At 39.7% G+C, this 17,070-nt stretch overlaps 1 protein-coding gene across 1 annotated transcript; it reads right to left on the reverse strand.

The window, feature by feature from the left end:
- Window positions 1-14,359: 14,359 nt before the first annotated feature.
- Window positions 14,360-15,724, reverse strand: LOC143888722 (protein ANTAGONIST OF LIKE HETEROCHROMATIN PROTEIN 1-like). The gene is made up of 2 exons (XM_077393144.1): window positions 15,176-15,724; window positions 14,360-15,097 (listed from the first exon to the last, which is right to left on the reverse strand). The coding sequence occupies exons 1-2, from the start codon at window positions 15,722-15,724 to the stop codon at window positions 14,360-14,362; spliced, it is 1,287 nt and encodes a 428-aa protein (XP_077249259.1).
- Window positions 15,725-17,070: the final 1,346 nt, after the last annotated feature.

Raw genomic sequence — 17,070 nt, forward strand, 5'->3', positions numbered from 1 at the left:
TGTAGCCTTCTTATATCGATTCTCTTACCGTGACCAAGTCACCTCTTCAGGGTTTTTGACTTGGCGGACCGCGCTAGCCTTAACTTTTGCCTGAACCACCTTTCTAGGTTTTCGATCCAGCAGGCTATCCCCTTAGCTTTTGCCTAAGTCGCCCTTTCGGGTTTTCAACTTAGCAGGGGAATGATCTTAAATTTTGCCTAAACCGCCCTTTCAGGTTTTCAGTCTAGCAGATCTTCAAACTCCATTTTTTTTTTATTCATCATCATTTTTTTTCTTTTTGTGTTTCGGGACCTAGATCATTAGTTCTGAACACCGGAAGGACTTTATAGGTAGGATAGGGCTTTTCAAAGAATGGCTTAAGTTTCAACAAAGATTTCGACCGAACCTGTGAACAGGTTGCCTACATATCCCAAGGTAGGAATCAGGTCGTGTGTAGTTCAGGGCGAATGCCCCTAGTTTGAAGATAAATTGTTCGAAAGTTTATTGATTTTTCTTTTTTTTTTTCTTTCTGGAATAATTGACTTCTCTTCTTTAGGAACTTGTCCCTCTTTTTTTTCTGAAATGATTGAATTTCTTTTTTTTTTTGGATTGATTGAATTGATTTTCTTTTTTGAATCGACCGAACTCAGTTTAACCGAGCTGCCTACGTACCCCAGTGTAGGGATCAGGTCTCGCGTAGTTCGGGGCGAATGCCCCTAGTTTGATGGGTTTTCAAGAAAATTTCATTCAGGCTCAAAGGGTTTGCAAACAGGTATTTGTTTTGACATTGGGTTCTGATTTTGGGATTTATTCGGCCAAAGAAGGCCTTCCGATGTTCAGATTGGGAGTCGATCTAGTTTACTAGAGTCCCTCTGGTACTGATTATTTATTTATTATTATTTTTATTTTTTTTCATTTTTTTTTCGGAGTTTGACGGCATTTCCAGGTAAGAGATAATGGATCTTCTTCTTTCAAGATTCTAATACGTGCTTTCGACTTTCATAGAGCGAAACTTGTTCTTTGACATCGTCCATTTATGGATTTGTAACTCTTGATATCTGATGACCACTTTTCAATACTTGCTCTTGAACTTCTTATCTTGAATTTGTTAGCTTCATGTTATGAATTTGAGAACCAAGGTCATTGATTGGAAATATGAAAGTTGTTTCCACTCCATGCCCTTTGCATAGCATATGATATTCACTTCATTCTTTCTTGAACCTTCTATCTGGGTCTTTCTCTTGGCATTAATGGTAACGCTTACTGGACCATCTTTTTATCCTCAAAATGGGTTTACCAATTCTTCACACTCTTCAGAGGGTAATGTATTTTCAATCGGCATTTACTGGATCAAGGTTTCAGTGCCAGTGTTTACCACTTTAATTTCATCTTTGAAAGGCTGAGATTGGCGCTCCTCCTCTTGTTCAAGTAATCGTTGTGACTCAAGTGGAGTTTCGTCAATTTTGTCCTCATTTGAGGAGGGAGTCTTATTTTAAGATCAGAAGCACACTTAAGAAATAGACACAAGTGAACTATTGGAACTGAAATTTTATTTAAAGAAAAAAATACTACATCTCACAACCTATCCTGAACATGTTCAGGATTCACAACTCTAAAAGAAAAGCAAAAGATAACTTGCCTGGACTAGGCATTAACCTTGAACTGTAGAACCGGACTCAACAATTGTACTGACCATGATGGCTGACTCAAAATAAAATAATAAACGACTAAAACTTTAACTGCCGCAACTGTCTAGCTTCGGAGGCTCGGCGAAGGCTGGTTCGTTCTGAACATCATCATGGCTGATACTTTCAATTTTGGACAATGATGACTGATTCGCATAGGGAAATGCCCCTAGCTCAATGATTCTGAGAGTGAACTCTGAAGGACTTAGCAAAATAATCTTGAAAAAGGTAGCCCCTAGAGGAGGAACAGACCAGGGGTACAAGCAAGATTGGATTATCTGGACCAGGCATGATCAGATCATGAGAACGCATAATCGAAAGATTGTGAGATTCTGCATCTGCCAGTTAGGGGATGGCATGAAGATACGATCGAATCGTATGACAGAAGAACGAAAGACGCACGATCAAAAGATTAGATGAGATAGCATAAGATTGCTTTCAACGGATAGATCATGAATGACTAATCCTATGAGATCTTTGAAAATTATGGGATTTATATCCTAACCCAAAGGGAAATTTTTTTTTTTTTTTTTTTCACATTTTATCAGTGTTACCTGAAGGCATCAACCCTAATCCTAATCTATCGGAGTGGAGAGAGAATCTCGACTCATGACTTTGTTCGTGTATCTAAGGACCGATCGTGACCATTGGAAGATGGACCACGGCCTAATCTAGACACCAATGGGTAGGATATCCTAAACTAGGCTCACACACATGATGCACATGTGTTCGTATACTACATGCATGTGTGGGTTAATCTAGGGGTAAGGCCAAGAGTTCCCTTAGCGCGAATCCCTGTTCGATATACTGTACCAGTGTCCGGCGTATCAGTACGTGAACAAGAGATCCGTTTACGTACCATAAAGGTACTAGGCTAAGGGTGGAATGCTTCTCTAGCACAGAGGCACCAGGTGATGAAATCCCAGTCAACCATGCTAGATAACACTCCGGGTTCCTAAAATAGGACGTGTGTGCACGTGAGATGCAAGTGATGTAAGTGTGTGCAATATGTTTGCGCAATCTATGATGCCCTCAGGTTTTGTTAGGTTAAGTTCGAGTAAAATGTGATGAGAAAATAAAACAAGACAAACTAATCTAACAAGTATAGAGTTTTTATGAGCCAGTTAAATTAAATTCAAATGAATTATCTTTTGAAATTTTAATGAAGTTAGGTGGTCCCCAGCAGAGTCGCCAGACTGTGGTACCCTGATCCCGCGAGAGGGGTGTGGGGCGCGAGCCGCCGCTCTCTCTCTCTTGGTCTCTCGTACCCACGCGATTGGCGTGTGCCTTTTAATGTTGATTTGAATTAATCTTTCCTGTGAACTTGGGATCACTAAGGCAATCCGAATTCCACACGAAAGAGACTGACAGAGTCGCCACCTAGATGTGGGATCTAGGACCCGTAATTAACCAGAAATCTAGACTCGCTACCTGGTTACGAGAATGGAAGGTATGGGGAGTTATCCACCACATGCACCATTCTTGCCCGATAATCGGTCTTCGATTCCAAAAGCTAACTCTTTTAAATTTATTTTAAATGGCTCATTCAACTCTATGTTAATGTGCGAACTAAGTGACATGCATCCTATGATCTAATTTCAATGTGAATCCTAAATGTGTATCTTGATTTATTAATTTGTCTGGATTCAATCTAAGTGAAAGTTCTCCTAAAATTCTAATTTCATGGAAAGTCCTAAGTGATTTGATTAAGCATTTACAAGAAAATTAATATACAAAACACCACAATTTGTTTGTGGTGCCGACTCGCGGGTGGTATGCCATCAGACATCCAAGCTGCCTACGTACCCAAGCCTCACTGGGATCAGAGTCGACGTAGTTCGGTGCACCTAAGCTAAGCTACTTAAGCCTAACTCAACTAGGACACCGACCTAGACGGGATTGACTGTTTCAACAGTTTTAGGAGAAGTTATTTAATTCAAGTTGAGGATTTTATTATCTTAGGATTTCATCGAAGATGCTATATGATTCTTATCTAAATGCAAGTTGTCCCTTAGACTAATGCAGGTTAGCCTACATCCTAGTTTACTAGGCTTGTCCTATGGAAAAGATCGGGTGACTAGTGTAACTAAACCTATGGCACGGTTGCTATACATAGCAAACGTCCGTGATGAGGCTGGACTCCTGACTCTAGGACTCCCTAAAACCTAGGACTCCCTAAAACTTAGGACACGACACGACACGACACCAGTGTTCCTAAATTGGGCTCTAAGGGTTCCTAAAGGAATTTTGAATCCACCGGCTCTTGGGAATCTCGAATTCTTTTGGGTTTGTGGAAACTTTTAGAGTTTTCTTGAAGCTTTTATTATCTGAAGGTATTTAGTGTGTTTGGTAGCTTTTAAAGTTGTTTATTTAGAAGGTTTTAGTTTCATTTGAAATTTTTAGTGGTCTTTTGGTTAATGGCTTTTAACGGATTTTTATCAGTGGATTTTAAATGGGTGAATTTTAGTTTTGTTAATTTTAGGTTGGATGTACTTTAGATTAATGTCTTTCGATTTTGGTTTGGAAAATGACGTTAACACAACCAAGTTTTGACAATTGCACAAATTCGACAAACCATTGACCATTAAAAGATCTGACAAATGCAGCCCACTAAAACTGTCGTAACTCTTTAACCGCTTGGCCAAATTCAACGTACAAACATGCGTTGGAAAGATCTTTTATAGGGCTACAACTTTGTAGTTCTCCATTGTTTGTAAATCTGTGATTTAGAGGTTCGAATTTGTGTTGCAAACAAAAGGACAGCAACATTAAACTGGAAATGCCTAAAGGTGTGCCGCAACCATTTTGGACTTAACTTTTTAACCGCTCGCTGTCTGATCTAGCACGAATACTCGTTGGAAACGGCACGAAAATATCTACTACTTTGTAGTTAACCATTTCCCACGATTCTGTTGTTTAGAGGTCGAAAAATCTGTTTAAAGTCTAACAGCTAGCACTATGACGGGAATGATATTGGCACCCCCATGTTTTCTTTTGATAGTTCTTATTTTTTTAGTGATTAAAAGACGGTGAATATGAAAAATGGCTTGAATGGGCCTGAGATTAGATTCAAATGGGATGTTTGAAAAAGGGGTTGTTTTTATCTACTTGGCAAGGTGGGGTATGGATATTGGGTTCTTGAGATTGAGTGGGGGCTGTTGTTATCAAATTGGAGTGGGGGCTGTTGTTATCAATTGAAAGATGGAGGTTTTGTAAGCCAAATTAAATGGGTTTTGATAATTCATGTAAAATTCAAGTTTTCTTTCTTGTAAATGTTCAAAATTTTTAATGAATTGTTTTCCCAAAAGAAATCTAAATTCCCTAACAAGCCAATGATTTCAACATCCCATCGCAAATAGGTTCTAATGACCCTAACACATTAATTATATTTAGCATAAGTGAGAACATGACCAAGGCCAAACTAGTACAAAATTAAACATGACATCAACCAAAATATACGCAAAACAACACTCAATCCTACAAATATAGAAAAGAAAATAAAATTCCAAAAGACATACCTTTTTGTAGACGATATTCCATGCAAACTTATGGAGAAGAGGGATTTGGTCTAGAGAGAGGGCTTGAATTTTCTAAGAGAGGGGTTCTCTCCTCTTTTCTTTTTTTCCTTCTTTTCTTTGGTGAGATGAGAGGGTATTTATAGGAGAATGGGATAGGAGGTTAGGTGAGGTTAGGTGAGGTTAGGTAAGGTTAGGTGAGGTTAGGTGATGTTAGGTGAGGTTAGGTGAGGTTAGGTGAGGTTTGGATGGTTATGATGGGAGGAGAGGTTAGGTGAGGTTAGGTGAGGTTTGAATGGTTAGGATGAGAGGAGAGGTTAGGTGGTTTTGGATGGTTAGACCCAGGTCATGATCTGCCATTGATCTAACGATTTACGGAAATCGGGTCTCGGAATGGAATCAGGGTCCGGGCTATGAAGTGACCCTAGCTTATTTTGTCCCGATTGATGATCCGTAAAGTCAGATCAAGATATTAATGACCTAAAACATATAAATCAATGATAGAGGGGGTTCTCACATGGATTTAACACACTAATTTATTTGTTGATTAAAACAAAACAAAATGGGGTGTCTACAGTCCACAGGAGAAAGCAAGCTTTCGCTGCGATGCCACTCATGACCCAATACAAATTAACCTCTCATGTCTCAGGCGGCCAAAAGAGCAATATAATCTTGCAAATTATTAAAGCATTGTACTAAGAAGTAAGGAGGCAGGATAATTTTGTGAATTGTTAAAGCGTAGAACTGTTAATATTTTAAAACAGGGGAAAAGCAGTCCCTTGTTGCCGCTCCATGGGGATAATATCCCTGCAACCACAGTCTCACAGTCGGACTACCTCATTTTGTATTTCATCCATTAGCACAGCCATGAGGGATTACCTCCATACTTCCAAATATAGGGGCTCTAATGAACCAATTTAAGTAAGAATGACAAAACAATTTTGTGACGCTACTGAAACTTGTTAGTGTTAATATCACAAGCTCTAAGGCATTGATATGGGCACTGACATGTCTCGACAGCCACACTAAATCCTTCATGCCCCCTTTTATTACATTAGAAGTCACCAAAATTCTCAGCCAATTTGAATGAGAAAGACAAGCTACTACGAAAATTGTAAAGGGATTGGAGAATAGGCACCCCCAACTACTAGCAGTGAGAATTAGAGACTGGATCAGTGGTATGATCTGACCCTCTAAGCTGCAAAGATTCTGTAAGAACATGAGTAGTAGAGAGAGACCAAACTACTAGTATTCCCAAAGAAATTGCAGACACTGATTTCATTAAACCACTTATATTTGCATTCCAAATATAGACCGAGGAAGAAGATGGACATTACCTGTATTGCTGTCTGAAGTAGACTTGAGATTGATTCCGAAAAAATTCTTCGCCAACGCCACGCAAGACAGCCGATCCAACAGTGAACCCCACGCCACCCTCCTCTGCGACTCCCTCTCTTCCTATGCTCTTTCTCTCCCCCTCTGTATTTTCTCCACTTATTATTATTATTTGCTTTCTTCTTTTTTTATTTTTACTCTTTTATTTTTAGAATAAAGATCCCAAAACCAGAGAAGAAGCTGAGATGGTGGCTTGGAGAAGGGATTCGAAGCTGAGGGCCGAAATGGGTTTTGTGAGAAAAATAGAAAGAAAAATGGGTTTGGACTTAAACAAATCTTGGTTGGATTTGGGAATGAAGCTGGACGGAGAAGGATTATGACCGGAGAAAATGGAGGGTTTTACAGATATGGGTTTGAGTGAAAAGAGAAAAGAAGAAAAAAAATGGTGGAGGTAGGTGGTTGGGGCGAAACTGAAGAGGGAGGAGGGTTTGGGATGTAGGGATAAGGATTACAGGGGGTTGGTGGTGGTGATGGCCTCGGATTCGCCGGATTTCATGGCCGTGGGATTGCCGGAGTTGGAGGAAGGGGATGATAATCGAAATGGGTTTTGAGAGGTGCAGATGGTGGAAATGGGTGGAGAAGAAATGGGGTTGGGGATGATGGCTCGGTGGAGGAGTGGCCGGAGTAATGTTGCCGGATTCCGGCAAGGTTGCCGGAGCACCCTCTCTCTCTCTCTCTCTCTCTCTCTCTCTCTCTCTCGGTTTTCTCTTCTTTCTTTCTTTTTTTTTTGGATGAGGGAGAAGATGGTGGAATGGAAGAAGGCCGGCCGGATTCCGACGATAACCGCCGGAGAAGATGAATGGTTTGGTTTTTGAAATGGGTTTTTTTTTTTTTTTTTGAGATGGGTTTGGGTAGAAAAAGATGATGGTGGATGTAAAGGAGATGGTTTAGATGGGGTTTGAGATGGTCTGTGGAGATGGTGGAATGATATGGGTTTCAACATGGTTCGCCGGATTTTTGGTGAGGATGACCGGAGAGGATGGCTCCTCGAAACCCCTTTCTCCTCTCTTTTCTGCTGCTCTCTCTCTTTCTTTCACCCTCTATTGCTCTCTCCTCTGCTCTCTCTGTGCGGGTGTGGCTAAGATTTGGAGGTGATGGCTGTGATGAAATCAAAGAATATGAAGATGAAAAATGGGTTTGAGAATGGTCGGATTCCGGCAGATCTTGCCGGAATCAATGGAGGAAATGGTGATTGTGGGTGAAAGGAAGAAGATGGCGGTGGTTAGCAATGGTGAGGATGGATGGCTGATGAAGAAGGTGGGGTTTGGTGGGTTGCCGGAGGAGTGGCCGGAGGAGAGAAAAATGGTGAGGGTGGTGGCGGCCGGTTGCCGGAAAAGAGTGGATGGCCGGCGGCTTTTCTTCCTCCTCCCTCTCTCTGTTTTTGATTTTTGCAAAGAAAATGAGGCCTCCCTTTTCGAACCCTAAATCGTGGCATATAAGGGAAAATGCAAAATTTTCTCCTCCCCCCCGCCTTCCGTGGACAGCCGCCCCAAGTGTATTTTTTGACAATTTTTAACCCCAAAAGGGGGTGGCTGATTGGAAGACAAGGGTAGGAAAGTTCTTCTCTTCAAACGATCCTGATCATTCGATTTGATCCAAGGGCCATTAGGGTTTGCTTACACCCTAAGTATTGTTGGAATTCCAAAATTGCCCCTCTAAAGATGAGAAATCACAATTTTACCAACAAAATATCTTGTCTTTTTTTTAGAAAAAGGGGGGGGGGTATCCACACAACCATGCCTTGATAATTCACCCTACTACGACCCAGCTTTGATTATCGCACATACTTCGCCTGTCTTATTCTTCATTTTTCGCCCGATTGCCCTGAAATTTTGCAGAGGGATTCTCGAGAATACTAACAACCTCATGGGGAATTTGTACCCAGGAATATACGTAATAAGGTGCTCCAAGACTCAAACCTTCTTCTCATTTTGGACCCAGCCCCTCAGGAATTTCGAGATTAATTTCGGGACATCTGGGGACTCAAAATTCGGGAATTCTATTCAATTTTGGGGACTTTAGGGCCTTGTCAAAATGGGGTGTCTACAATGACATGGTCCATGGCTTGACACCAATTACACATGGGAACATTATGTGCAATTTGATTGACTTGTGAAGGTCCTTTGACAACTATTGCTTCTAGCCTTTTTGATTAGGCTATCAAGATGGGCATCTTTTGCCACGGCACCCTCTATTAGAAATCCCTTACTTGAAGTGGCTCTCTCACCGTCTTGAGTGGATTCCCACTCTCTTGTTCTTTTCGCCAAATCAAGTAAGAAGTTCCATGCCGCGGCCTTATCCGTGAAAGATGTAAAACCGTTAGGACACATGGATTCAAGAAGTTGCTCTGTTTGGTAATCTATGCCCTCATAAATAATTTGGCATAAGTGCCACAAATCAATTCCATGGTGAGGATACTCTTGAAGTAGGTCTTTGAACCTCTCCATAAACTTAGAAAATGACTCTAATGGCTTTTGTTTGAATTGTAAAATATCATTCCTAAGCTTATTAGTTTTATGTAATGGAAAAAACTTTTTTAGGAAAGCGACGGCGAACTCCTCCCAAGTGGTGGTGGAGTTCATTGGTAAGCCATAAAGCCACTTTTTGGCTCCATCCTTGAGTGAAAACGTAATAAACCGCAACTTTACCGCATCATCGGTAAGTTGTTGCAACTTAATCAAAGCACATACATCTTCAAACTCACGCAAAAATAAATAAGCATCCTCCGAAGGGAGGCCATGAAAATGAGGAAGCAAAGAGATAACTTGCGATTTTAGCTCAAAATTATTGCCCTGCGGCAATCTAATGCAAGAAGGTTGCGCGGTTCAGGCCGGATAGAAGCGATCGCGTAAACTCTTTGGCGGCTTTTGTTCTTCCGCCATGACTACTTGATTTGGATTTGGTTCGATGTCTTCCGCCATCTCTAACCGGTTTGCTCTTTCTAGTCGATTGGCCGAGTTCCGCACCCAACCTACGGTCATAAACACAAGAAAACCAAGTAAGAGAGATGGATAGGTAAGAAACCAAAAATATAACTAAACTAAAAATAACTACTAATCTAACACTTCGAATAATTAAGATTCTAATGCAACTCTCTTCCCCGGCAACGGCGCCAAAAACTTGATTGAGAAATTAAATAACCGCAAGTGCACGGATCATGTAAATACGGGTCGAACTCAGGGAAGAGAAATCTAGTTGTCAATCCTATTCTTGTACCGATTAGAATACTAGCTATGATATTATGTTGCCTGGAATGGACTCAGGATTTCTGTGGACTTAACCTCGGAGCCAACACTATATATAAGCGTATATTCTAATCAATCTAAGAATCAAATTTAACTAAGATATTTTTGATTTAAAATCCTAATTTAGGCAAAGTGTACCAAGGTTCTAATGATCTCTTTTAACTACTTATCTAATTTAATTAGAAAACTAAAATTCTAAGGGCCTAAGTTAATTGGAAAATTGCAAAAGTAATTTGGAATGGTGTAAAAACCTTAATTCAATATTAAATATTACTTAGGGTTAGAATCCACCATGGGTTTGGATTAAATTGATTAATTAAAATAATTTTTGTGTATTGAATTGTATATTTGATAATTAGTCTATGGAAAATAAGATCAATGGATATCATTGCCCATGAGTAATTTATCAAAGACACACTCCAATTTTAAAGGCTATATAAATATTTATAATGTTCATAGCAATCACTCATACGAAAAGGGAAAGCCAATGGCATGAATGATTGGTATGCAACAATTATAAACCATTAATTTCATACCATTAAATTTAATTAAAAACCTTTCTCCTTCCCCATGGTTTCATCTAAACCCTAAGTATATAGGATTTAGTTACTCATGAAGAAAGTCAAAGAAACAAAAATAAAAAGTAGAAAGAAGAGAATTGCCATTAAGAACTTGAAAAGGAAAAATAAAACAAAAAGAACTTTTCTTTAATTGAAATTGAAAGCAAAAATACATCAAATTGTAATTTAAAATAAAGAGCAAAATAAGAAAAACTTATTCTTTTTCTCCTTCAATGGTTGAATCATTGTCCTCCTTCAAGCCTTGATCGGATTCCTCTCGTCGATACGAGTCCAACGGATCCGACCTCGCGCGAATCGGAGCTAAAACGAAGAAGTTATGGTCCGTTGAAGTTTTAGAAAAAAAATAAAAAAACGGCTGAAGACGCGATGAGACGAGACGAGACTAAAAATTCAAGAAGATAGGAGAGAGTTCAAGAGAGATTGATACATAGATTTTGGGTGAGAAGGGTTGCTAAATTAAGTGATTGAAAAAGATGTAAGGTGGAGATTAAAAAGCTAATCTTAGGAAACAAATGAAATGACAAGATTAAGGCTTAAATGGGCTTTCTATATCTCTTCTAAAAAACACATGGGTTACTTTCCTTCTTTTTTTTTTCTTTCCAAAGGTTTGTCTAAAACCTTCTAATTATTTTGTCAAGCAACTTTCTGAATGGTAGAAAAATAATGGAAAGTTTCCAAGTTGAGGAATATGTGCATGAAAGGACCAAATTGTCCCTATCTTTCGAATGAATTGCAACCATGCCATATACTTTCGCAAATGGCAAATCTACCCTTCCTTTGTAATGCACATAAATAACAAATAATTCCCTTCTCCTCTCTTGATCATTTCAATCTCAACCATTGGAATTAAGATCCTTTCTCTTCTCTTGTTTTTCATCATCCATCCTTGAAATTTCATCTTTCAAAGCAAAGTAAGGGGGTGTGGCATTATCAATTTGATCCTACTAAAGCATCATGCCAATTCGGCTAACTAAGGCATCTTGGAACTTTGGATTCTCATGGCAATTGGTCATTTCTTCACTATTTTCATATGTTAAGCTCAATTTCCTTCATAATTCCAATAAAAACCTTGAAACAACAAAAACAACAAAAATACCTTAGTAGCACCGCTTAAAATATAAAATATACATGCATCCTACCACTTTCATTCACACATAAATGTGTTCATCAGGATCCTTAGCCTTCGAATCCCAACCAATTACAGAAAGGTTCAAACTGAGAGCTTCTTGCATTTCTGAGCATGAGAGCCATTGAATTAAAGGTAGGCATCCTAAATGAAAGAGGAGCTTGTATTGATTTCAACAAGTCTATGAAAGAGAGACAAACTCACATCTTCCATTTGATTCAAGCCAAAATACACTTTCATTTATGCAAGATTCCAGATCTGAGATGAAATAGATCCGAAACTCATTTTTCTCAATACAAAGTCACCTCGATCTAATGGGATTTCGGGTACATGTTGCCAATTTATTCAGAGAATTTTGGTGGATTTTGCATAAGATTCAAGTCAACAGCATCAGGGATGAAATTAGAGGTGATTCATCCAATAATTGAACAGAACTAGTTGAGCATTCAAAATTCTTACCAGAGTTACGAATTAAGAGAAGGAATGAGAATCGAGCAGAAAACTTAACTATAAATTGTACACAGCATGACACACACAACCTCTAACAGTTAATGCGGATATAAAGCCTAAGGGCATTTCATTCATTATGTAAATGTTGTAGGTTTCAGGTAATTATCTTTACCAGTATGCATATAGAATCTCTGATTATTTTTTTTCATGTCCATACATATGTATGTATTTATATGTTAAACAGTACAATACATTCAAATGAGTTGTATATGATATCTGCATTGCAAGAACATTGTAATGTGTTTTCTAACAGAATACTGGTGTTTTACTGCAGATGACGGCAAATGCATTAGCAGGGAGTGCAGTGGAGTGCCTTGCCAATGGTATGGACTCCTTTGTATCCAAACCTGTAACCTTTCAGAAATTGAAACACTATCTTCTGCAATATTTGCCAATCTAAAATTTGTAAAGTAGTGCTTCTGTATAAAAAGGTAATGAATAAATGAATGTAATCCAGGAAAGTTTTTGTAATTTATCATGTTTTCTCCTGCTGATCAGTATTTTCAGTTACACGGCTGATCAAAATACCTACAAACCTATTAGGAATAGGTTTGAAAATGGAAACTATGACAGTGGGTTCCGCTGTCAATGAGAAGCAAATCCACATCAAGTACGTACGAGTTCAATGGTACACAACAAATAAATGGAGCCCCAAACACAACATGGAATGAGGTGTACAGTAAATAAGAAGCAAATCCACATAATACATAAACAAGTTCCATGCAGAGTACCTACGAGTGCAAATCCACATAATATATAAACATGTTCCATGGCATATCCAAACAAACAAAGCATGATAAACAACAACTACTGATAATAGCAGCATCAGAGACCATAGTCGGAGGATTGGCGGACAGTAGAGCGACGATGAAGGAACTTGTTGACAAACAATACACGCATGTCCTTCGGGCGGTTCAGAAACCCACGACCCTCTTTTCCGTTTACAACCAAGTAGTCATAAATGTCACAAATGTCACCACGGTCAAGGCCCTCTATCTCCTGTAATGATTCCATCACCTTCTGGCATTGGATATCAGCCCTCTCATTCCTAGCATGAAGGGCGGAAGCCATGTCCTTCACGCTTTGAGTGAAATCCAGTACACACTCCTTCATGTCAGACACACCTCTCTTCTTCCTCTTAGAAGAAGCAACAGATTGACTTCCACCTGCAGCAACACTTGTTTCCATTGGAGTACGTGTCGGAATGCGCTGCGACCGCTGCCCGACCTCAGGTGGCGAAGTCCTACGAGGGGAAGGTACCTGAGGCATTTCTTCGGTCGGAATATAACTCGGCATGTCGTCGTACTGAGACCCAGTACTAATAAAATCAAATTGAGACGAAGTGTGTTCAGTGTATTCACTCTCCTCATTGGCCACATTGACGACATAGGCCTCCTCCTCAGAAGGCCGCGTAACATTCTTATTTGTTATTTTGTAGGTTCCATGTGCATATTCATCTCCAAATATTTCAGCCATCTCCTCATAAAAATCATGACGCTGACTGAAGTACCTCTTCCTGTTAGGATAAGACTAGGAATAAAACAAAAGCAGATCAGTTGAAAGCTAGCGGTTTGCATTATATAACTAAAAAAATCATGGATATGCTTATAATTAATACCTTCAAGTACTCCATAGCAACGTCCCTTGTAACTACAATTTTCTTTTTCTCTTCATCCCATCCAAAGCCACTTGTGGCAAGCATCTCAGCCACAATTCTGTAGTTGGCTTTCATTGTCTTAACATGGTTTTTCACTTGTTCAAACGTCAAATCGGTACCGCATGCCTGATTAACTTCAAGTAGTGCATACTTATACGCACTCTTCTTGAAGCCGTTGGGAATTTTGCCCCCATCTATGGCCTCATGCCTAAGGGTCTGTAATAACACCAAGTCCATCTCAGATGTCCAAGACGCATTTTTTCCCTTCCCTTCATCAACCGCATATTTTCCCTTCCCATCATCAGCCGATGTTTCCATTCCCTGCCTCATGTAACAGTATCATATCATAATCCATAACAACATTCATATTACCTCAAAGAAACACATAAAACCTTCCACTGGAACAATAAAAACAAACATGCATGAAATCCCATTACAGTACCATAAGTAATAAGATAAAACTTAGACAACCACAATAGTTACAGTACCATATGTAATAAGATAAAACTTAGAAAACCACAACAGTTTACAGTACGATAATTCCCATAAGATAAAACTTAGACAACCACAACAGTTTAGTGTTTGCAGGACCATAACAATACTTCACTTAAGAGTATCAAATTAACTACACAATCCAAATTTCAAAACAAAATAAACAGTTCGACATCAGTCGGCCGCGCCGTAATCATTCCACATGTCACTACAGATCTGCTCCCGAATCTGATTTCCTTCCCTAGCATCGGCTGTTCGGCCCAATCGTGGTGCACTTTCACGTTCTTCTGCCTCTGAATCATCTTCATCGGGAGCTTCTCGGCGGCGGCGGCGGCGGGCACGTCTACCTTCTACTTCAGCTACTTCCCTATCAACCTCAGCAATATACACATCATTCGGCATCACCCCTAGTAGGAAGTTGTGCACAGCACAACATGCCATAACAATGTCAACTTGCCTTCCATAGGCGTACATTTGTTCGCATGTTAGGATGGGGAAACGCTTTTTCAGAACACCAAAAGCACGCTCAATAACATTTCGGGCTGAGGAATGCCTGTAATTGAAAAGCTCTTTCTTTGTACGGGGTGCGCGACCTCTCTGTTCACTTAGATGGTACCTTGTAACGCGGTAAGGAGTGATAAAATTGCTTAGTAACGGGAAGCCTGCGTCTGCAAGGTAGAACTTCCCAGGGTGGCGGGTAATTCCAAAGTCGTCAGCGATGGCGTCCCCTAAGATCCTAGAGTCCGACGCAGACCCTTCCCATCCCGCGAGAACAAATGTGAATTTCATGTCAAAGTTGCACGCGGCGAGTACATTCTGCGTTGGGTGGCCCTTACGACTAATAAATCGCTTCTTTATTTCGGCCGGTACTTTTGCAGGGATGTGTGTCCCATCTATCGCGCCGATGCAGTCCTAAACAATTACAAGTGACGGTGTTATTGTTATGTGTTACACTAGAAATTAGAGATAATTTTAACGGAAGGAGGTTACCTTAAAATAAGGGTACCATCTTGGATTTTCCGCAATCTGCGTAGGTGTCTCCGAAGAAGGTGGTATTATAAATTGGTCTACCATAGACAGAATGGCACGGAGAACCTTATTAAAGTAACGACTTATGGTTTCTCCAGACCTTCGACAATACACTTTCATGCAACGGTTCCTCAGGTTGTGTGCAACTGTGTGCAGGAAAATCGCAACTTGTTCGTCAACATTGCAGTGGATAGTGTCCTTTAAGGTGCCGCTCTCCTTAAAAATATTCATGAATCGTCTAAAGCATTCGACGTTCATCCTAAGGAGATTATGACAATGCTCATCGCTCTCTACTACATAGTTCACGAAACTGCGATCAGTGAGATAGTGGTTCTGGTAAGGACCCCTTTCTATGAAAAGCCCTTCTTTGCTCATTACCGTCATTAAAAATAAACACGCACCAACACAAACAACTGAGGCCACTTCGTCAACCAAATCGTCTTCATTGTCACTGCCTCCACTTCCCTCGGTATAGACATCAGCATCTATTTCCCAGTCATCGTCCTTCATCCTGATGTCTTATCGCAGTTGGATCAAGTCTAACATAAATAATTCCGTCAAAATTACTGCCGTGTTAGTAACCATTTCATGAGTCAAAATTCGAACCCAACATAACCGTGTCGTGTAACAGTCTTTGAAAATCACAAAACCACAGCTTCCCGTGTGTTGGATTCATTGATTAAAAATATAAAAAAACATGTAAACAATGCAATTCATGTGCAAATTCGCATCAGAAGAGCCCTAATACCACAAACCAAACTGATTTCCTTATTACGGTTGAGGAAATGCGAAAAAATCTAATAAACAATACCATTAAAGCCCAAATAAAAAATTTCATTTCACCACAAGCCAAACAGAGGGGATATGAAGAAACAGTCTTATCAAATAAAGAGAGAAAAAATTTATATACATAATGCAAGGAATGGACATAAACGATCTACAAAAATAGTCATTAGTTAACAAGTTTTTTTTTTATGGGCAAGTTAACAAGTTCAGAGATTGAAACAGTAATAATGAAGTAACCACCTAGTAGAGAAGTTGGATGAGAAGAAAAATGTAAAAAGAGAAGAAATGATTACCCCAAAACTCCATTCAAATAGTACTGGAACAGGGGAAGAAATGCGGAAAAATAGACTAACAAATAGCAGAAAACCCCAAATAAATAAATGCATTTCGCCATTTTATGGTTTAATATGCCGAAAAACCCGAGAAGAGCGGGCACGACTTCGCCATTTCGACCAAAAAAACCCCACAAAGCAAGCTGATTTTTCTCACTACGGTTTCAGATACATCGAACAATAAAACCCCCAACAAAAATTAAACCAGTCGAATATCAAACATGCAAACCAAGTTACAGCAAGGGTTTCGTCTTTTTTTTATATTATGGGTAGGGTTCCAGAGAATAACAAAAAACCCCAAATAGAGAACCCAACACTTCACAATGCAAGAAAGCCCTCAAATAGATCTAACATCAGAAAGCTTTGATTCAAAGGGGGAAAAAAAAATTGAAAAAGACGAACTTACCGGACTGGCCTTCCGTTTTTTGCTCCTCGACTTCAGTGGAGAGGGGAACGAAGAAGAGCTTGAGGAAGAGAGAATGGTGGTTGTGGCCATGAATGGTCTCCTCTGTTAATTTTTTTTTTCTGCCCTCACGTCTTCTCGGAAATGCCTCGGGCAGAAGAAGGAATCTTCAGTCATTCGAAATCCCATTCGGCCCTTCCCATCCCTTTTTCTAAAAAAAAAACTCTCATTTCTAGGTTTGCCATTCGGCATGGTGGAGAAGGCCACGTGGGCTGACAAGCATCCAACAAGCCCGGTGGTCAAACAGTGTTTAAAAAAAAAAAACACATCCAAAC

Source organism: Tasmannia lanceolata, unplaced genomic scaffold, assembly GCF_043159265.1.
Source record: "Tasmannia lanceolata isolate RefF3 unplaced genomic scaffold, GAP_Taslan_0.1 ptg000012l, whole genome shotgun sequence".
Taxonomy (NCBI): Eukaryota; Viridiplantae; Streptophyta; class Magnoliopsida; order Canellales; family Winteraceae; genus Tasmannia; species Tasmannia lanceolata.